This window comes from Ylistrum balloti, unplaced genomic scaffold (genome assembly GCF_031769215.1).
Source record: "Ylistrum balloti isolate Yb309-2 unplaced genomic scaffold, AGI_CSIRO_Ybal_v1 Utg369856, whole genome shotgun sequence".
Classification (NCBI taxonomy): Eukaryota; Metazoa; Mollusca; class Bivalvia; order Pectinida; family Pectinidae; genus Ylistrum; species Ylistrum balloti.
In genome coordinates, this window is record NW_026782006.1 from 1197413 (window position 1) to 1221490 (window position 24078).

Below are 24078 nucleotides of genomic sequence, written 5' to 3' on the forward strand. Positions count from 1 at the left end.
TTAAATAGACCAAGGTTTACAAGTCGGGTGTTGTCGACAAAGCAGAAGATGCTTACACTTCCAGAACACCTGGTCTATTCTCTTTCTACTTTTTCAGGATTCTCTGTGTAAATCTTTCTTTTGTTTTTGTTTTGCCCTACTTTACTGATTTGAGTTTGAATTATGATTATGTTGCCATTTTGGTATTTTCTTGATGTTTGTAAAGAAAGAAATTGATTGTTACACTGGAGACCTAGCCAGTACAGACTTGTCATGTATTTACCTATATACAGTTAAATTTTGTTGCCTAGGATACACCAGTTGTCACCGCCTGAGGTGTGACACTATACACCAGAGATTTATTGATCGAGGGTCCAGTTGTATTTTGATAAAGGTCAAATTAAAATGGCCTTCATAATCCCTGATCAACAATTTTGAAGCTTGGGAAGCGACTGAGGAGGAAAATCCAAACTGATTGACAGAGAAGTCAAAAACAAGATGGAGAGGTGCATGAGCCCCTTTATTCAATGATTTTCTTAATTTACATATTTACATATCAAAAGTATGGACATAAAAGAAACAACTTTAATACAAATCATTAATAACTTTTTTTTTATTAATTAATTTTTACAACCTTTTTCCATGGAATATTAATTCAAAGATTCTAGATACTTGAAAATATATATACGTTTATGTATTGCTTAGAAATTGATGAGATAAAAATATATGCTGGTGTGTAGGTGTGGAAAGCTAGGTTATTTCAGACAAAATAGCCAGTAAAATAGATACCATACTGTTATAAAGTAAAAATAGCTTTTAATCACATTCTAAATGACACAGCTAGACTTGCAATCAGCCTAGTTAATGGCTTGAAACACCTTTGTGGAGAGTGGCTGCCTTAATTATCAGTCGGGTTTCAACAAGAAATGCACTTCCTGCAGAATTTTCAATAAGAGCGTTGATTGTTATCACCAACATTATTCTGTTGTAGACCCGTACTCTTCTTCCATGTCAACATGCAATGAATACATTTGTGTACATTAATGCTTTGTAAACATTTCCTGCTTATTTAATTCTGTGCATTTATGACAAATGCTGTGGAAACATACTGCTACCCATTAAAGGATTTTTTAAAAATAATTGTTTCGTGTGATTAAGTGGCTATCACCTGGAGGTTAAACTGATGATTTACAGTACAACTTGTTATAAGTAGGAATTTTACAAGAAGGCTCTGTCAGAAAGTTCTCAGCAGGTCTTATAGGTAATGATTAACAATTTGTTTGTTTGAAATTGTCATATCAATGAACATGCTTATATACAGATCAAATCCAAAAGATCTAAAACCTGACCTTTCGACCGATGTGACTTATAACCCAAAAAATATGGTATTCAAATTGAGATCAATTTCAAACTAACATTAGTGAAGTTTTAAAGTAATTATCAAAGAAAGGACAATATGGCATACACACATAATGATGGCATCACTTCTCAGTGGTTTATCTAAAAATCATCAACAAGTGACAGCTACAGTAAGAATCTAAAAGACTTCAAAAACATCTATTAAAGTAATGAATATAATTTCTGTTCGGAACATCCTAGATCTGATCATAATAAACGTTTGTATTACATTTTATGTTAATATTTGTAAAATTGGTCGAGATCTGATGAGCTTTATTTTTCCTGATCACTGGCAGCACATGTGTACATGTGTCTGACAACAGTTGATGTTGGGGAGTACCAAAAAGAATTCATCTTAATGTCATTGTAGGACTTCTTTCAGTGACGTACATGACACATAAACATCTGTGTTTATATCTTACTTATCATGTAATATTATCACGGAGGTATAATACGTAGCATACATCCTTCATGTTATGTTAAAGAATAATAGATTGGACTTTTGGGGATTGGAAAACAAGCTAAAACTAGTTAAAGCCGATATTAATTTAAAAGGTCAAACTTTGCCTACCCAAGTGTTATCACTGTTATAGTATGCATTCTGGGTGTTTACATCCAGTAAATAAATCACTGTTTTCATATTCTGGCTGCACTCTGATAGAAAGATTGAAAGATCTGGTATATATCTTACATCACGGATGTGATCATGAATCTAAGGGTGCATTCAAAAATTACAAATTTTCAATGATAAGAATTGAAAGAGGGTAAATAACATATCAGTTCAATTTATTTACTTCAGATGTAACACTTCATGTATCTCTGCAGTTCATGAAAAAAACATTTAATGTGAACAATATTTGTTGCATACGATATTGCACTGTTGTCTGTTGATAGTTATCTTCTTTAAAAGGGTTTTATTGTTTAATTTGTGCATGTGATGGATCACATCTTGCATTTAAAACTTCATATATATATTACCAACATGTTGAGCCTTTCAGTAAGTTCAGTACACCTACTCTGATTTTTATATTAAATACACATTAGCACAGCAATCATACATGGATGAATACAGAATACAAAACATATTAAAATATTCCTCAGGTTACTTACACAGGAACAGTCTTACTTACAAGGTATATATTGATCATGTGGGCATCAGACAAAAACAACGGGTGTTTACAGGCTAAAAGACATTAGGTGTAATAGCCTTGTTTACAATCACTGTATGGGCTGGACCGTCCTATAATGGGACTATGATCACTAGTTAGCATGTCTGGTCATTATCCATTTGAGGCAAGAATTCATTTTAATGTCCTAAACTACATGTATTATGTAGATAAGTAATAATTAGTGTTATTTACAGTGTTATTTACAGTGTTATTTACAGTATGACTTTACAGTGTTATTTACAGTATGACTTTACAGTGTTATTTACAGTATTATTTACAGTGTTATTTACAGTGTTATTTACAGTATTATTTACAGTGTTATTTACAGTATGACTTTACAGTGTTATTTACAGTGTTATCTACAGTATGACTTAACAGTGTTATTTACAGTATGACTTTACAGTGTTATTCACAGTATGACTTTACAGTGTTATTTACAGTGTTATTTACAGTATGACTTAACAGTGTTATTTACAGTATGACTTTACAGTGTTATTTACAGTATGACTTTACAGTGTTATTTACAGTATTATTTACAGTATGACTTTACAGTGTTATTTACAGTATGACTTTACAGTGTTATTTACAGTGTTATTAGTGTTATCTACAGTATGACTTAACAGTGTTATTTACAGTATGACTTTACAGTGTTATTCACAGTTATTTACAGTTATTTACGGTGTTATTTACAGTGTTATTTACAGTATGACTTTACAGTGTTATTTACAGTGTTATTTACAGTATGACTTTACAGTGTTATTTACAGTATGACTTTACAGTGTTATTTACAGTATTATTTACAGTATGACTTTACAGTGTTATTTACAGTATGACTTTACAGTGTTATTCACAGTATGACTTAACAGTGTTATTTACAGTATGACTTTACAGTGTTATTTACAGTGTTATTTACAGTATGACTTTACAGTATGACTTTACAGTGTTATTTACAGTATGACTTTACAGTGTTATTTACAGTATGACTTTACAGTGTTATTTACAGTATTATTTACAGTGTTATTTACAGTGTTATTTACAGTATGACTTTACAGTGTTATTTACAGTATTACAGTGTTATTTACAGTGTTATTTACAGTGTTATTTACAGTGTTATTTACAGTATTACTTTACAGTGTTATTTACAGTATTATTTACAGTGTTATTTACAGTATGACTTTACAGTGTTATTTACAGTGTTATTTTACAGTGTTATTTACAGTATGACTTTACAGTGTTATTTTACAGTGTTATTTACAGTGTTATTTACAGTGTTATTTACAGTGTTATTTACAGTATGACAGTGTTATTTTATTTACAGTGTTATTTACAGTATTATTTACAGTGTTATTTACAGTGTTATTTACAGTATTATTTACAGTGTTATTTACAGTGTTATTTACAGTATGACTTAACAGTGTTATTTACAGTATTATTTACAGTGTTATTTACAGTGTTATTTACAGTGTTATTTACAGTGTTATTTACAGTATTACAGTGTTATTTACAGTGTTATTTACAGTGTTATTTACAGTGTTATTTACAGTATGACTTTACAGTGTTATTTACAGTGTTATTTACAGTATGACTTTACAGTGTTATTTACAGTGTTATTTACAGTATGACTTTACAGTGTTATTTACAGTATGACTTTACAGTGTTATTTACAGTATTATTTACAGTGTTATTTACAGTGTTATTTACAGTGTTATTTACAGTGTTATTTACAGTATTATTTACAGTAGTGTTACAGTGTTATTTACAGTGTTATTTACAGTATGACTTTACAGTGTTATTTACAGTATTATTTACAGTGTTATTTACAGTGTTATTTACAGTATTATTTACAGTATTATTTACAGTGTTATTTACAGTGACTTTACAGTGTTATTTACAGTATGACTTTACAGTGTTATTTACAGTATGACTTTACAGTATTATTTACAGTGTTATTTACAGTGTTATCTACAGTGTTATCTACAGTATGACTTAACAGTGTTATTTACAGTGTTATTTACAGTGTTATGACTTTACAGTATTATTTACAGTGTTATTTACAGTATGTACTTTACAGTGTTATTTACAGTGTTATTTACAGTGTTATTTACAGTGTTATTTACAGTATTATTTACAGTGTTATTTACAGTGTTATTTACAGTATGACTTTACAGTGTTATTTACAGTATGACTTTACAGTGTTATTCACAGTATGACTTAACAGTGTTATTTACAGTGTTATTTACAGTATGACTTTACAGTGTTATTTACAGTATTATTTACAGTATGACTTTACAGTGTTATTTACACTTTACAGTGTTATTTACAGTATGACTTAACAGTGTTATTTACAGTGTTATTTACAGTATGACTTTACAGTGTTATTTACAGTGTACAGTGTTATTACAGTATGACTTAACAGTGTGTTATTTACAGTATGACTTAACAGTGTTATTTACAGTATGACTTTACAGTGTTATTTACAGTATGACTTTACAGTGTTATTTACAGTGTTATTTACAGTGTTTTTTACAGTGTTATTTACAGTGTTATTTACAGTATGACTTTACAGTGTTATTTACAGTATGACTTTACAATGTTATTTACAGTGTTATTTACAGTATTATTTACAGTGTTATTTACAGTGTTATTGTTACAGTATGACTTTACAGTGTTATTTACAGTATGACTTTACAGTGTTATTTACAGTGTTATTTGACTTTACAGTGTTATTTACAGTATGACTTTACAGTGTTATTTTACTTATCTACAGTGTTATTTACAGTGTTATTTACAGTATGACTTTACAGTGTTATTTACAGTATTATTTACAGTATTATTTACAGTGTTATTTACAGTATGACTTTACAGTGTTATTTACAGTATGACTTTACAGTGTTATTTACAGTGTTATTTACAGTATGATTATTTACAGTGTTATTTACAGTGTTATTTACAGTATGACTTATTTACAGTGTTATTTACAGTATGACTTTACAGTGTTATTTACAGTATTTACAGTGTTATTTACAGTATGTTATTTACAGTGTTATTTACAGTATTATTACTTTACAGTGTTATTTACAGTATGACTTAACAGTGTTATTTACAGTATGACTTTACAGTGTTATTTACAGTATTATTTACAGTGTTATTTACAGTGTTATTTACAGTATGACTTTACAGTGTTATTTACAGTGTTATTTACAGTGTTATTTACAGTGTTATTTACAGTGTTATTTACAGTATTATTTACAGTGTTATTTACAGTGTTATTTACAGTATTATTTACAGTGTTATTTACAGTGTTATTTACAGTATGACTTTACAGTGTTATTTACAGTGTTATTTACAGTATGACTTTACAGTGTTATTTACAGTATGACTTTACAGTGTTATTTACAGTATGACTTTACAGTGTTATTTACAGTGTTATTTACAGTGTTATTTACAGTATGACTTTACAGTGTTATTTACAGTGTTATTTACAGTATGACTTTACAGTGTTATTTACAGTATGACTTTACAGTGTTATTTACAGTATGACTTAACAGTGTTATTTACAGTATTATTTACAGTGTTATTTACAGTGTTATTTACAGTATGACTTTACTGTGTTATTTACAGTATGACTTTACAGTGTTATTTACTTTACAGTGTTATTTACAGTGTTATTTACAGTATGACTTAACAGTGTTATTTACAGTATGACTTAACAGTGTTATTTACAGTGTTATTTACAGTATGACTTTACAGTGTTATTTACTTTACAGTGTTATTTACAGTATTACTTACAGTGTTATTTACATTGTTATTTACAGTATGACTTTACAGTGTTATTTACAGTGTTATTTACAGTATGACTTTACAGTGTTATTTACAGTATTATTTACAGTGTTATTTACAGTGTTATCTACAGTATGACTTTACAGTGTTATTTACAGTATTATTTACAGTGTTATTTACAGTGTTATTTACAGTATTACTTTACAGTATTATTTACAGTATTATTTACAGTATTATTTACAGTATGACTTTACAGTGTTATTTACAGTGTTATTTACAGTATGACTTTACAGTGTTATTTACAGTGTTATTTACAGTATGACTTTACAGTGTGTTATTTACAGTGTTATTTACAGTATGACTTTACAGTGTTATTTACAGTGTTATTTACAGTATGACTTTACAGTGTTATTTACAGTATTATTTACAGTGTTATTTACAGTGTTATTTACAGTGTTATTTACAGTGTTATTCACAGTATGACTTTACAGTATTATTTACAGTGTTATTTACAGTGTTATCTACAGTATGACTTTATAGTTATACCTCTGTTGTTGTCCATGTGTTTTTACTTGTACAGTTCTTACAGATCATCACAGTATTCTGCAATCTACCACTACATACTATCCAGTCTGATATATCTTATTTATTCTGTTTACTGCTGACTTCTGAGTCACACTTAGTTTACTAGGATATATGGCTAGTATGGTCAGTTGGTACACTTGAATAATGTCGGTTTGTCCTGTGATCTGTTGGTGCTCTGGAACATGTCTGTCTCTCCATTGGTGTGTTGGTACTCTGGACATTGTCTGCTTGTACATTGGTCAGTCGGTACTCTGGAAATTGTCTGTGTGTCCATTGGTCAGTTGGTACTCTGGAAATTGTCTGCTTGTCCATTGGTCAGTTGGTACTCTGGAAATTGTCTGCTTGTCCATTGGTCAGTCGGTACTCTGGAAATTGTCTGCTTGTCCATTGGTCAGTTGGTACTCTGGAACATGTCTCTCCATGGATGTGTTGGTACTCTGGAAATGGTCTGCTTGTCCATTGGTCTGTTGGTACTCTGGAAATTGTCTGTTTGTTCATTGGTCAGTTGGTACTCTGGAAATTGTCTGTTTGTCCATTGGTCTGTTGGTACTCTGGAAATGGTCTGCTTGTCCATTGGTCAGTTGGTACTCTGGAAATTGTCTGTTTGTCCATTGGTCTGTTGGTACTCTTGAACATATCTCTCCATTGGTCAGTTGGTACTCTGGAAATTGTCTGTTTGTCCATTGGTCTGTTGGTACTCTTGAACATATCTCTCCATTGGTCAGTTGGTACTCTGGAAATTGTCTGTTTGTCCATTGGTCTGTTGGTACATTACATTGTATACATGAGTATTCTCACACCTGTACATTATGTTGTATACATGAGTATTCTCACACCTGTACATTACATTGTATACATGAGTATTCTATTCTCACACCTGTACATTACATTGTATACATGAGTATTCTCACACCTGTACATTACATTGTATACATGAGTATTCTCACACCTGTACATTACATTGTATACATGAGTATTCTCACACCTGTACATTACATTGTATACATGAGTATTCTCACACCTGTACATTATATTGTATACATGAGTATTCTCACACCTGTACATTACATTGTATACATGAGTATTCTTACACCTGTACATTACATTGTATACATGATTATTCTTACACCTGTACATTACATTGTATACATGAGTATTCTTACACCTGTACATTACATTGTATACATGATTATTCTCACACCTGTACATTACATTGTATACATGAGTATTCTCACACCTGTACATTACATTGTATACATGAGTATTCTATTCTCACACCTGTACATTACATTGTATACATGAGTATTCTCACACCTGTACATTACATTGTATACATGAGTATTCTCACACCTGTACATTACATTGTATACATGAGTATTCTCACACCTGTACATTACATTGTATACATGAGTATTCTCACACCTGTACATTATGTTGTGTACAAGTGTATATTCTTTTGTTGAAAATATCTGAACTCTAAATTAAAAGAATCTTTGAAATAATTCTTTAAATTATATTAAAACACCGTAATTGATGTGTTTTGTGTAGTTTAGTGACAATTATGATAGTGAAAAAATGTCTTCCTTTACATTGTTAGGAAACAAAATCATCAAGATCAAATTCAGAAGCTACAAGCCTCACTTTCTACCTGGGCTAGTTATGTATGCATGTTTCACACCTGTCCCTGCCTTCTTTTTATCTGAGAAACTGCAATCGTTTCTTGATGCAGCTTGGTTGGCTGTTCTGAGCACATTATATAAGCTGGAACATGTGTGTCACATACATTTCTGTAGAGCTACATTGATTTTCAGGTAAATTATATTTGCTGCTGACACTTTGTTTTGATGACAGACATCTAGCATAGCTTCATTCTCAATGTTCCACTGCATTGATAAGCAATTGGATCCTAATGGAAAGTTAAAGTAAATTTGCTACTGAGAGATACATTTAAACTACAACCTAATTCCTTAATGTGCTTTGTATTATGTACTCTACAGGGTTCATGATATAAAAAGCATTTGTCTGCAATAAACTTTATTACATTCAGAAATAAGGATAAAAAAAACCCACCCACCTATTTATTTATTTGGGTTGAGGCTAGTTTCCTCTTTACTCAGTTGATACTTATATATTGTTTCTTTCCGACACATTTTGATCTTGTCCTATTATTTGTACCTGTCTTGCTTTCTTCTTTCTTTCTATGTGACTCACTCCACTTCACTCCATCTTGCAATTAAGTGTGCTTTGGTTTCCAAATGAGCCTTATAGCGAGTGAAAAAGCATACAAAATGTAAATTTAGACAAATGGTTGAAGTTAAAATGAGAGTCGAATATTTCAAATGAAATTTCATCCATCCTTGTCAAACCTTCCCCCCTCCTTCTCAAACCCTCTTTCTCAAACCCTCCTCCCTCCTTCTCAAACCCTCCTTCTCAAACCCTCCTCCCTCCTTCTCAAACCCTCCTTCTCAAACCCCCCTCCTTCTCAAACCCTCCTTCTCAAACCTTCCTCCCTCCTTCTCCAACCCTCCTTCTAAAACCCTCTTCCTCAAACCCTCCCCCTCCTTCTCAAACCCTCCTCCCTCCTCCTCAAACCCTCCTCCCTCCTTCTCAAACCCTCCTCCCTCCTTCTCAAACCCTCCTCCCTCTTCCTCAAACCCTCCCCCCTCCTCAAACCCTCCTCCCTCCTTCTCAAACCCTCCCCCCTCCTTCTCAAACCTTTCCCCCTCCTTCTCAAACCCTCCTCCCTCCTTCTCAAACCCTCATTCTCAAACCCTCCTCCCTCCTTCTCTAACCCTCCCCCATCCTTCTCAAACCCTCCTTCTCAAACCCTCCTTGTCAAAGCCTCCCTCTCCTTCTCAAACCCTCCTCCCTCCTTCTCAAACCTTCCCCCCTCCTTCTCAAACCCTCCCCCTCCTTCTCAAACCCTCCTCCCTCCTTCTCAAACCCTCTCTCTCAAACCCTCCTTCTCAAACCCTCCTTCTCAAACCCTCCTTGTCAAAGCCTCCCTCTCCTTCTCAAACCCTCCTCCCTCCTTCTCAAACCCTCCTCCCTCCTTCTCAAATCCTTCCCCATCCTTCTCAAACCCTCCTTCTTCCTTCTCAAACCCTCCCTCATCCTTCTCAAACCCTCCTTTTCAAACCCTCCCCCTCCTTCTCAAACCCTCCCCTCCTCAAACCTTCCTCCCTCCTTCTCAAACTTTCCTTCTCAAACCCTCCTCCCTCCTTCTCAAACCCTCCCCCATCCTTCTCAAACCCTCCATCTCAAAGCCTCCCCCTCCTTCTCAAACCCTCCTCCCTCCTTCTCAAATCATTCCCCATCCTTCTCAAACCCTCTTTCTCAAACCCTCTCACCTCCTTCTCAAACCCTCTCCTCCTTCTCAAACCATCCCCCCTCCTTCTCAAACCCTCCCCTCCTTCTCAAGCCCTCTCCCCTCCTTCTCAAACCCTCCACCCTCCTTCTCAAACCCTCTCCCCTCCTTTTCAAACCATCTCCCCTCCTTCTACACTCCCCATCCCCAGAACCAGGATACATACACTGGTATGATCAATGAAATAATAACAACAGTACAGACAAGTGAACTGTCAAATTTTCACAGCAATTTGCCCCTTTATCAAGACACAGATATTACATAAATTACATCACATACATAGAACATAAAACGATTAAAAAGTTATCAACAAAAATCAAGAACCTTAGTGTAAATTTAGGTGTTGCGATAATCCCTTTGGCTGGTGGGCGCTGAAGGCCCTTTATAAGGGACATAAAACTGACTTAAGTTATGGTATGAAAGATGGGGATTCCCTCAATTTAAGATGGTTTTTTGTCCCTTTTAAAAAGGCCTTCGGCATCCATTGAAAATTTGACAATTCACTTGTCCGTACTGTCGCTATTACTTCATTGATCATATACCCATTCCAGTAACATGCATGCAAAGAACATTTGTTTGTTAGGATCCAGTACCATACCACAATGTTACTTACTACATACATATCATGTATACAGAATTCAAAATCTGTGGGTGCATGACTTTTGGCAGGTTAAGTCAGGCCTTGTAAATTATTGTTAATTGTTAAATTACATTTAAAAACCGATGGGTACAATGTAATATTAATATGCTATATTTGTTATTATATTATCTGATGTTGACTTCAAATTTTTCTGTGATCTATGAATACCACAAATAGAGTTATCATAACATCAACATTTTACAATGTAATTTGATACTGTTTTTTAAGAAAGTCAATAAATTGTACATGACAGTGGCATTTGGATTAACTTGTTTACCATCCAGTGTTCGGTGACCTGTGACAGAGTTCACCTGCATATATAGAGTACAGCATATGCCGTAGAGTGCCTTAGTGAGACCAAGGGGCCTCAACAAGGGGCAACCAGAACAACCTGTTACAAACAAAAGTACAATTTTGATAGATTTTATATAGATATAATTGAGATTAGAGGTTAATTTTTACCTCTTTACTTAGGCTTTCTAGTATTTTGGTTGAAAAAGAAAATCTCCATTTTGAAATTTGCTCTCCTTGATTATCTTTGTTATTGATAATAGCAGGGACGTACTGTATTATACGTCCCTGATAATAGTTGAGGAAAGAAGTAAGCTACCAAGGGGCTGTACACCTTACAAATTTTGTATTGGTCAGGTGTCTCTTTGATTATTTGCTTTTTATTATTGCTAAGCAAAAAGAATTTTAGCTAATGCAGTCCAAAGGACAAAAGCAAGCTTATGCTGTACCCTGACGCCCATTGTCTGTCCATTGTCATCCATCAACATTTTCTTTGAAACACTACCAACTATGGTGATGAACAACTGAACAGATTTTGACTAAATTTCCCCAGAATCGTCCTTGGGGAAAGTTAATTCAATTTTGTGTAAACGGTAAGCTCTCTGGGGTTGAGAGATGGGCCCCAAAAAGAGGAAATTAGTGAATTCTTTAAATTCCTTTTGTTAGAAAGGCTCTGGGGCCTGAAGGGCAGGCTCTAAAAGCAGAAATGTCATCATTTTTTCTTCTTTAAGAATGATTAGATGTCCAAATTTGGCTTGAAGGGAACTCGATTTTGTATACTTGTATAAACAGTGCACACACATACACCCTACACATCCCCTCTCATTCGTTAGGGTGTCATGGATTCTGTGTGTACAGGAACCTCAGTAGTCAGGATTCAATTTATTCTATATACATAGGAAACTTCAGGACTTCATCAAATCTGTACTTGGTAGGGAGGAGGGGGGTCCGGATGGGCAGACTGCCTGGATGAAGGTCTTGTTGAAATGTAGGTTAGAGCTTTGATTTTTTAAAAATCCTTTTTCCTTTTTTTTTTTTTTTTGAAATGTAGCAGTTGTGAATAAAAGTGTTTGGAAGTGAAAACTTAAATATCCAGGTGAGCATTTCATGCCCCATGAGCCTCTTGTTCTTGAATATGATTAGCCACACACCACTTGACATTTGACCTTTCAGTCTACCTGTGTAATGTCAAACAAAGAAATTTAAAACTAGGTCACATAGTTATGTTGGGTAAACATCTCTTGTTTTATCAACACTGACAACATTTTACTTGTAAATTCAGAAATTGTTTTCTTCTACAAACATCTAGCTGAGTAAATGGAATTGAGTTTTGTGAATACACAACATAAGTACATGTCTTGTTATACTGTATAAAGATATTTGTATTCAGTGTCCATCATTTCTAATATCACTAACTGGGACTGGTTCTGAGTGTGTTTATAGAGCTGAAATTGATGGTCTGTTAGACACATGGCTTGAACTGATGATTTGATCAACTTTAAAGAGAGCAATGATTTTAAAATAATCACCAAAGACTAGCAGTATTCTGTCTGTTTGCTTTGCATCTAGTCTTCAAGTCTTTGTTGGAGTGATGTCTCTTAGATTCAAATATAATGTAATGAATCGAGGCTCCAGGGTGATCACACCTACACAACCTAAATTTTGTGGGTCCCGAAGTCCCACATTGACAATCAAGGTTCGTTATCTCCAAGGAAGCATCACAACCTACAATAGCTTATACCCACCAAACTTTATATTAGATGGAATAATAAAAAATACCCTGATACCACTGGGGTTCGAACTAGCGACCCTGTGGTCTTTAGCCGGTCACTCATCTGCTGGACTAAAAGGAAATTCCTACTACTTATGGCTATTAAGGCATCCTGTTCTATCAACTTATACACAAACTTAGGTTTTCAGGTTTACAAGCTAAAGCTCAGAATTATGGTCCTTGTTTATAAACTTTGGTTTGTGTGTCAAGTCTTTTAAGTGTTAACTTAGAGTTTGCTGTAATCTTCTGTTTGTGTCTGGTTTGTTGAGAGTTATTTCCCTTGGTTTTGTGTTTTACATTGGTGATTCTGTGTGACCTTTATATACTTAGGTACCCCAGAGATAGTTGTGTTTGGATGCTATGATACAGTTCTTTGTATGTCATTGATGCTGATGGCCACTTTCATGGATCACTGGTATGGGAGTAGTCACGCTGATTGATTGTCCTTTCAGCTGTATGTTATAGGGAAAACACTTCTATTGTATCTGTATGGGCCATTAATCCGAATTAAGACAACATTTAAATGGCAGTGAATAGCTGGAAAGGCTTTTACTTTGGGATAAGTAACAAATGATATCTCTGAATATTTGTCATTCTGAACCATCTTTATCTGCTATTGATATTTGTGATAGCTGTTAAGGTCCAGAATCTATTGAAGAAGGAAAGACTAGAGAGTTATATTACAGTTGTTTGTGCTTTAATTCTGTATATTCAGCCAGAATGTGTGACAGATGTACCTGTAAATAACACTTGCTCTTAGTGCATAGCTGTGTTTGTAAAAATAAAAATTGATTTATGTAGAATTACACTGGTATAAGAAGTGGTAGTTATTGTGTATGTACTAATATTTACACAAATACATGTGTTTAGTTATACTTTCACTGGAGTTTACCTCATACATAGACAGCACAGTGATTGTCACAACCCCAAAGATCAAGGCTGATATATATACCTTGTCTGATAGGTAGTAAACAAATCAGTAGTGTTTGTGAGTTGATGGCAGAAAGTCTAGTTAGTATGTACAACCTGTATTCTTTTGAATTTTTTTTTTCTTATTGAATAAATATGTTTTGATATTACTTTGTGTTTGTAATTTTCAACTTTGAATAGGGCCTATAACCACAATGTGAATGTATGGTTGTGAGTATAGAATCCAGATACAGGTATCAATTGTTAATAATAATTCATTAATCAATACTACCTGAACTCATGCTGATAAAGAAAGTTTGTTTTTGTTACGGGGAAAATCTGGCATGGTGCCAAATACCAAGGGAGGTAACTTAGTGCTGCCTGTTGTTTACCTACAGAATAACCATGTACTCAATACAAAGATATCCACTGTAAAGAAATAAACCAAAGGTTTTAAAAGTCTTTCAATACTTGTAAAATCCATCAATATGGCCTTATAAACTTCATACCATTTCATTTTATAGATTTACAACATAAAAACAACACATGCTAGGGTATGAAATGTAGAAAAAAACTGACAGAGCAAGCAAAATTGATAATAGCAATCACTGTCAAAGTGAGATCGTTTTTGCTTTAGGCATAAATTTGATCAATTTTCAGCTTTTGTATATAGTAGTAATGGTAGCAGAACAGACTGATATCTTCTAACTGAGCAAGAAATCATCAAAATTATATGTTTAGAAATTAAAATCAACATACATTTTAAAGTATGCTGCTGTATGGACTGTGCTTTGTATCAAATTATATCAATGTGATTTAGACAAGGTCAGTGTTAGAAATGTCACTAAAATCAGATTAGTGTTGTCTAACAACAGAAATTTCAGATCATACTTCATAAATAATAACCTAAATTACCTGAGGAATAGTGTTTATCTACTGGTTATACCTAAATAAGGTGAGGAATAGTGTTTATCTGTCTGCTGGTTATACCTAAATAAGGTGAGGAATAGTGTTTATCTGTCTGCTGGTTATACCTAAATAAGGTGAGGAATAGTGTTTATCTACTGGTTATACCTAAATAAGGTGAGGAATAGTGTTTATCTGTCTGCTGGTTATACCGAAATAAGGTGAGGAATAGTGTTTATCTACTGGTTATACCTAAATAAGGTGAGGAATAGTGTTTATCTACTGGTTATACCTAAATAAGGTGAGGAATAGTGTTTATCTACGGGTTATACCTAAATAAGGTGAGGAATAGTGTTTATCTACTGGTTATACCTAAATAAGGTGAGGAATAGTGTTTATCTACTGGTTATACCTAAATAAGGTGAGGAATAGTGTTTATATGGTTATACCTAAATAAGGTGAGGAATAGTGTTTATCTACTGGTTATTAGTGTTTATCTGCTGGTTATACCTAAATAAGGTGAGGAATAGTGTTTATCTACTGGTTATACCTAAATAAGGTGAGGAATAGTGTTAATCTCTCTGCTGGTTATACCTAAATAAGGTGAGGAATATGGTTATACCTAAATAAGGTGAGGAATAGTGTTTATCTACTGGTTATACCTAAATAAGGTGAGGAATAGTGTTTATCTACTGGTTATACCTAAATAAGGTGAGGAATAGTGTTTATCTGTCTGCTGGTTATACCTAAATAAGGTGAGGAATAGTGTTTATCTACTGGTTATACCTAAATAAGGTGAGGAATAGTGTTTATCTGGTTATACCTAAATAAGGTGAGTGTTTATCTGTCTACTGGTTATACCTAAATAAGGTGAGGAATAGTGTTTATATATCTGCTGGTTATACCTAAATAAGGTGAGGAATAGTGTTTATCTACTGGTTATACCTAAATAAGGTGAGGAATAGTGTTTATATATCTGCTGGTTATACCTAAATAAGGTGAGGAATAGTGTTTATCTGTCTGCTGGTTATACCTAAATAAGGTGAGGAATAGTGTTTATCTACTGGTTATACCTAAATAAGGTGAGGAATAGTGTTTATCTACTGGTTATACCTAAATAAGGTGAGGAATAGTGTTTATATATCTGCTGGTTATACCTAAATAAGGTGAGGAATAGTGTTTAACTGGTTATACCTAAATAAGGTGAGGAATAGTGTTTATCTGTCTGCTGGTTATACCTAAATAAGGTGAGGAATAGTGTTTATGTATCTGCTGGTTATACCTAAATAAGGTGAGGAATAGTGTTTATCTGTCTGCTGGTTATACCTAAATAAGGTGAGGAATAGTGTTTATCTGTCTGCTGGTTATACCTAAATAAGGTGAGGAATAGTGTTTATCTACTGGTTATACCTAAATAAGGTGAGGAATAGTGTTTATCTGTCTGCTGGTTATACCTAAATAAGGTGAGGAATAGTGTTTATCTGTCTGCTGGTTATACCTAAATAAGGTGAGGAATAGTGTTTATCTACTGGTTATACCTAAATAAGGTGAGGAATAGTGTTAATGTATCTGCTGGTTATACCTAAATAAGGTGAGGAATAGTGTTTATCTGCTGGTTATACCTAAATAAGGTGAGGAATAGTGTTTATCTGTCTGCTGGTTATACCTAAATAAGGTGAGGAATAGTGTTTATCTACTGGTTATACCTAAATAAGGTGAGGAATAGTGTTTATCTACTGGTTATACCTAAATAAGGTGAGGAATAGTGTTTATCTACTGGTTATACCTAAATAAGGTGAGGAATAGTGTTTATATATCTGCTGGTTATACCTAAATAAGGTGAGGAATAGTGTTTATCTACTGGTTATACCTAAATAAGGTGAGGAATAGTGTTTATCTACTGGTTATACCTAAATAAGGTGAGGAATAGTGTTACCTAAATAAGGTGAGGAATAGTGTTATATCTCTGGTTATACCTAAATAAGGTGAGGAATAAGGTGAGGAATAGTGTTTATCTGTCTGGTTATACCTAAATAAGGTGAGGAATAGTGTTTATCTACTGGTTATACCTAAATAAGGTGAGGAATAGTGTTAATAGTGTTTATCTGCTGGTTATACCTAAATAAGGTGAGGAATAGTGTTTATCTGTCTGCTGGTTATACCTAAATAAGGTGAGGAATAGTGTTTATCTACTGGTTATACCTAAATAAGGTGAGGAATAGTGTTTATCTACTGGTTATACCTAAATAAGGTGAGGAATAGTGTTTATCTACTGGTTATACCTAAATAAGGTGAGGAATAGTGTTAATGTATCTACTGGTTATACCTAAATAAGGTGAGGAATAGTGTTTATCTACTGGTTATACCTAAATAAGGTGAGGAATAGTGTTTATCTGTCTGCTGGTTATACCTAAATAAGGTGAGGAATAGTGTTTATCTGTCCGCTGGTTATACCTAAATAAGGTGAGGAATAGTGTTAATGTATCTGCTGGTTATACCTAAATAAGGTGAGGAATAGTGTTTATCTACTGGTTATACCTAAATAAGGTGAGGAATAGTGTTTATCTGCTGGTTATACCTAAATAAGGTGTATTGTCTGCTGGTTATACCTAAATAAGGTGAGGAATAGTGTTTACTGGTTATCTACTGGTTATACCTAAATAAGGTGAGGAATAGTGTTTATCTACTGGTTATACCTAAATAAGGTGAGGAATAGTGTTTATCTGTATCTGCTGGTCCTAAATAAGGTGAGGAATAGTGTTTATCTACTGGTTATACCTAAATAAGGTGAGGAATAGTGTTAATGTATCTGCTGGTTATACCTAAATAAGGTGAGGAATAGTGTTTATCTACTGGTTATACCTAAATAAGGTGAGGAATAGTGTTTATCTACTGGTTATACCTAAATAAGGTGAGGAATAGTGTTTATATATCTGCTGGTTATACCTAAATAAGGTGAGGAATAGTGTTTATCTACTGGTTATACCTAAATGAGGTGAGGAATTGTGTTTATATATCTGCTGGTTATACCTAAATAAAGTGAGGAATAGTGTTAGTTTGTCTGCAGCTAATTTCTGTCTTTATTTTAGAGAATTAGTTTGCTAACGATGACTTTATAATGAATAGAACCTAATTCTGTGTCGTTCTAGATCACCTTCCAAAAGAAGAAGAGTTTGTAGCAGGCAGTCCTCCACAAGATGAATTCATTAGTGATAACTTTCAAGAAAATGACGTCAACGATGATGATCTCCGGAAAGAAATGCAGCTCCTCGGTGTTGATGAAATTACAGGAGACAAAAATATCCAAGAAGAAGGTGAGTAGAATGGTGTCTAATACTTTTAATCATACCAAACATGCAGTTATCACAGACAGTTAAATAGCTTTATGATGAATGATTTGTATCAGTTCACTGTGGACTGTTGATTCGTGGATAGTTAACATAATGACATAACATATAATTATACACTTTGATCTTTTTTACTGTAAAAAAACTGGAGTTTGTGCTTAACATGAGGACTTTTTGATAACTTGTCTTTAATTAGAAATGGAATTCCTGAGAGACTTAGGTGTCTAGATTGATCAGAAGGAAATTGGTTTGTTTGACAAGGAAGACATCTGTTCTGTTCCTTTATATAGTATTGGCTTTGTGTTTTATATCTGTTTATGGAGCATATCTGTCAGACACTGGTTCAGAATTACACTTCAGAGTTGGTACATAGGACTAATTATACAACCTAGGAACAGGGCAACGTCTCTATCTGACCTTTGAACCTAATCTCAACACATGAAATAAAGGTTTCATGAGCATGGTATATTTACTGGATGTAATCATTAGTTTTGGTTTGAAGTTAGGGAATGACTTGTGTGACATACCAAACTAAAGATGTCAAGAACTATTGTAACTATTGACATTTGACCTTAGATTTAGAAATACAATTTTCTACATCGTGCTTCAGCCATTTGTGTCATGTATGGATTGGTAGGAAAAGGCATGCAATGTTAATTTGTCTGATACCAAACTTTACCAAAACTGGATAACAGTGCATAACCATTAGTTGACCTTGTACATTAATTGACCTCTGAAGACATTATTGTTAATAGTCATTCTCTGACCATTTTCACAATGAAATATAAGGTTTTACAATTGAAATACCAGTGATATTATCACAACGTCAAAATAACAAATTTTGATATTTTCTCTAATTTTTTACCAATCAGATCACAGCATTTGCAGTGTATCAATGTTACTAGAGTGCATTAATGTACACTACAGGAACAACAACTGTGGTTTAGCTAGCTCTGTAAAATGACAGAAAACTCTCAGTGTACTGCAATTAATTTGTCATATTTAATCCAAATATATTTACTTTATATTAACTATCTTACTGTCTTTGATGTAAAACTATATTATCAGACAGAGTAATGATGAATAGGGCACTGTACATATAGACATAGCTGGTTTATTCAAACTTACCCCAATACAAGGTGCTTTCTGATGAATAGCAGTTTTGTTTTTCGACTGGTGAGGTATAAGCTTTGGTATTTTATCAAAGTTTCTACTTCTCTCAATGAAATATGACTGTTATTTGTCAAGAAACAAAGAATATCACTATTGCTATTGGCCTGGATAAATGTGATTCACAGGTGGTGTTCAGAGACTGCCTCTTATGTAATGGTTGATAAACAACATGCTGAAATTCACATGAATATTTCAATGATTAGTTTTAAAGACTTGTTTCTGTGAATGATAAAGAGAAATAAACTTTGATGTCCAACAACTCATCAGAAAGTTGCCAACCTTTGATAAAGAGCATCTATAGCTGATTCTGTTGGGTTCAAACACTATAAAGTCCCTGACTCCCAAGGGGACAAGTGGCTAAAAGGGGCAGTTATCTGTGTCACAACATAAGGTACATTCCTAGGGAATGGAGATTCAGATCTGTCATTTTACTGTACATAGGAAGGCTTAGACATTGCAGGACCAAAAGTGGTCATTTTGCCAGTGTTACAGGACAAAGTCCTCGAGGACTACTTTGTTGTCCTGTGATGAAGTTTGTCCTGTTTTACAAAACTTTACATATTATTGGTTACATATTATACCTATACATATCCTAGGTTAGAACTAAAGGTTAAATAAGGTTACAGTTCATGTTTTGTAATGGTACCTACTCAATATGTAGTACCGCACTAAAGCAATACTGATCAAATCAGAAACTAGTGACACAGGCCTACTGGACCTCTTGTTTAGTTATTGGTACACTGACACTTGACCAATGGTAAGAATTTTGGAAAAGGCAATGATTTCTGAACCCTTTGTTTTGCTGCGGTTTGTACCTTTTCAGTATATATATAAAGCGATACTTTCTAACAGACCACAATGATAAAGTCAGCTGACCTTTGTTTAGTGTTTATTTAGCTTCATTTCACGCTTTTCATTCTGATCAATATTTCATTCTAACTACAACAATGTTTCTCTAGGGAAAGCCTTTATTGCTGCCCCAAATGTACCCAAAAAATAACTGAAAAGTAACATGTTTTATTTTTCACTAAAATTTATGTGATATATTTATGCTGTAGTCACCCCGAGCTGTCACATGTTAATTTGACACCAGTCATAGTCTGCTGACCAACTGTTCAGATTACATAATCACATTGGAAATTACCCCCTCGGGGCAGGAAACTGCTCTTAAAAAACGGGCTGATCCCATTACTGTTTACATATCAAAACAACCTGCATTAGGTAACCTAATCTGTGTATGATCACTGCAGCCTTGACCGTTTCATTGGATTACTGCCATTCAACATCAACATTAGATATGTCTACCCACCTGGAGTTATAAATAACCAAAAACTTGTCGGAATAGTTTAACGAATACAGGGAAGAAAGGAAACCATTGTTTAATGTAAAATATTCTTAAGTATACACTATTGATAATCTGTATACACACTGTACAAATATGTTCATTGATATCTTACACAAATATAGACAGTCTGGATAGCATCACTAATTTTTACATTCATTAAATAACAATGAATTAGTTTATAATCAAAATATTTCAGTGTTGAATCAGATCCTGGAGAATTCTGATGTACACAAACAAAATTTCTGGAAATAAAATCTGTGTGATGACAAGGTTTAGACATATCAAAAGATGTGTAATTTTAATTAACATAAAAAGTACACTTTGATCTATGGATCCTCCATCTTTCAAGTTACCAAAATGGTTTTCTGTTTTGTTTAAAAACCATCGCATTGATTAATTGGTTTACCTGACTGTATGGAATGGCTAACAGTCAAGGTTAACCTTTAATGGTTCACAATGTCTAGTTTACGTTTGTGTTGTCAGTCTGATTAAAACCAGATTGCTTCTTTAAACTTAAGTATTTTTAGAGGATATCACAGCTGGATCGTGTTATTGTCAGGATGTATAAAAGCTGTAAACATGTATTAATAAAAGTTTGTTTTCCTAATTCTACTATAATCAGAAATCTCCTCACTTGTTATATTCTCAGGGCAGCATATACTTACAAATTCACAAGGAAATAATTGGTATTGTGTGATAAAACATTCTGATGAATATTTAGTGTTTTGAACAAATGTACTGGCCATTCTTTGTGTAAAAATTAGAATAAAGAAGATGTCATTCCTCTGATAACAATCCTTATTTGTTAAAATGTGTGACCTTGAGTGGAAAAAACACACTGACCTAGCTAGCAAACTTGGTTAGGAATGCTTGAGCACCTGCTGGATACAGGAGTATGTGTTTTAGGTCACCTGAGACTTAGGGTGACCTTTTGCGACCCCCTTTTGACCGGCATCATGTGTTGTGAACGTTAACATTTTCGACTTCTTCTGGGAAACTCCGGAACTGATTTCAGTGAAATTTTACAAATTTTTCAAGGCACACCAAAATTGTAAAATGGTACCCAACCCTAAGGGGCTTGAGGCAGGGTCAAAAAGGGTCATATGATTGAAATTTTGAAAATCTTCTTTTCAAATCCCAGGTATGGTAGAATCAAGTACTCTCCATGGATGGAAAGGCCTTCAGATGCTTTACCAAGATTGTAAATTGCATGACCCTAGGGTGTCACATTTTGCGTAGAGAGGGAGGAAAATCACATCTTTAGTCCACCATCTAATAGATGGTGGGTTATTCAAATCACCCTGCGTCCGTGGTCCGTCATCCGTCCATCGTCCGTCGTCCATCCGTCGTAAACAATTCTTGTGACCGCTATTTCTGGAAAAGTGCTGGATGGATCTTTCTCAAATTTCACATGCAGGTTCCCCTTGGTCCCTAGTTGTGCATTGTACCTTTTTTTGACTGATTTGAATTCAAGATGGCTGACAGGCAGCCATCTTGGATTTTGGAAGTAAAAGTTTGTTACTGCTATTTCTTGGAGAGTACTGGATGGATCTTTCTCAAATTTCATATGCAGTTTCCCCTTGGTCCCTAGTTGTGCATTGTACCTTTTTTGGACTGATTTGAAATCAAGGTGGCCCACAGGCAGCCATCTTGGATGTCGACAGTAATACAGCACAAGCATATTTTCCATTATCCACCTGTAACTGACTGCTATCTAATAATACTTTGGGATCTTTTTCAAATGATATTTGCTAATAGGTGCTCAATAAAAATATCTTGTGCCATCATTGAGTACATTCAATGAAGACCAGTTCATGAACATTTACAACACTTGTAACAAACAAAAAAAAATAAACAAATCTTCAAGAACTGAAAACAGATCCTCAAATGGTGGGCGCCAAGATCCCTCTGGGATCTCTTGTTTAATATTATTTGTTCATAGTTAAAACCTAAAGATAACAGGTTTTAAGATGTACACATTGACCTCGACTGACCCCAAGGACTGTTGGGCAGGGCCAAAAATGGGTCAAATTGACTTGAATTTCAAACATCTTCTTCTCATTACCTAGATAATATACAACTGAATAACCTTCATGGATGGAAGTGTTTTACAGAGTTTTATGAAAATATCAATTTCATGACTCCAGGGTCTCACATTTCTATGTACGAAGCGGGTAAAATTTACCGTATTATATGTAGGAAAATGACATTTTTAAACATAATTTGTTTATTTTCTTTCGGAAATAGTTTAAACTTGGATTGTGATGTACAAACTGACCTTGACTAACAACCAGGAGCTGATGGACATGGTCAAAAATGGGTCAAACTGACTGCAATTGCAAAGATATTCTACAGTTCCTGGATAGGAAAATTAAAATCTTGAGTGTAATTTCTTTTAATTCAAACTTTGTTAGAAGCCTTAGCATAGGACGGCAGTTAATGTATACACAATTTACATTTGCATTATGTGTACAATATAGTTAAAGTTATATTTTTTTTTTAAAAAAGTCATTTCTATGACATGTTACAAAAAGCATTGTAACTCAGGTGATGCCTGTAGGCCTCTTGTTTCTTTTTGGATTTCTTTTTTCTAGCTTCTGTAAATATTTCGTATTCTTTGAGCTTTAAGTTTAAAGTCCATATGCCTCATGAGCACTGTTCAGGGATATTTGACTCTCTATTAATGTTGATGTTGGCCCCTTTAAGGTAACAAATGTACAGACATCACCATTATATCACCACAAACTGCAGGAGAAAGATGTTTGTTTTCTCTGTTTCCATTAGGATGGACTTATACACACAAGATCATCAGATTAAATTCACTAAAAACCATGTAAAGGATATTTATTGCTTTGTCCATCCCTTCTCACTTACAGTATAGATATAAACCAATTCTCACTTACAGTACCCTATAGATATAAACCAATTCTCACTTACAGTACCCTATAGATATAAACCGACTTCTCACTTACAGTACCCTATAGATATAAACCAATTCTCACTTACAGTACCCTATAGATATAAACCAACTTCTCACTTACAGTACCCTATAGATATAAACCAACTTCTCACTTACAGTATAGATATAAACCAACGTCTCACTTACAGTACCCTATAGATATAAACCAACTTCTCACTTACAGTACCCTATAGATATAAACCAACTTCTCACTTACAGTACCCCTATAGATACAAACCAACTTCTCACTTACAGTACCCTATAGATAAACCAATACTTACAGTACCCTATAGATATAAACCAACTTCTCACTTATAGTACCCTATAGATATAAACCAACTTCTCACTTACAGTACCCTATAGATATACCTAAACCAACTTCTCACTTACAGTACCCTATAGATATAAACCAACTTCTCACTTACAGTACCCTATAGATATACCTAAACCAACTTCTCA

The 24078-nt window shown here is 33.9% G+C and overlaps 1 protein-coding gene across 1 annotated transcript in view; it reads left to right on the top strand.

Annotated features, from left to right (window-relative positions):
* Positions 1-24078, top strand: part of LOC132545741 (synapse-associated protein 1-like) — a 92688-nt gene that overhangs the window by 25562 nt on the left and 43048 nt on the right. The window contains exon 7 of the mRNA XM_060209431.1: positions 17945-18109. Within this exon, the coding sequence (XP_060065414.1) occupies positions 17945-18109 (165 nt within the window). The remainder of the gene's footprint in view (positions 1-17944; positions 18110-24078) is intronic.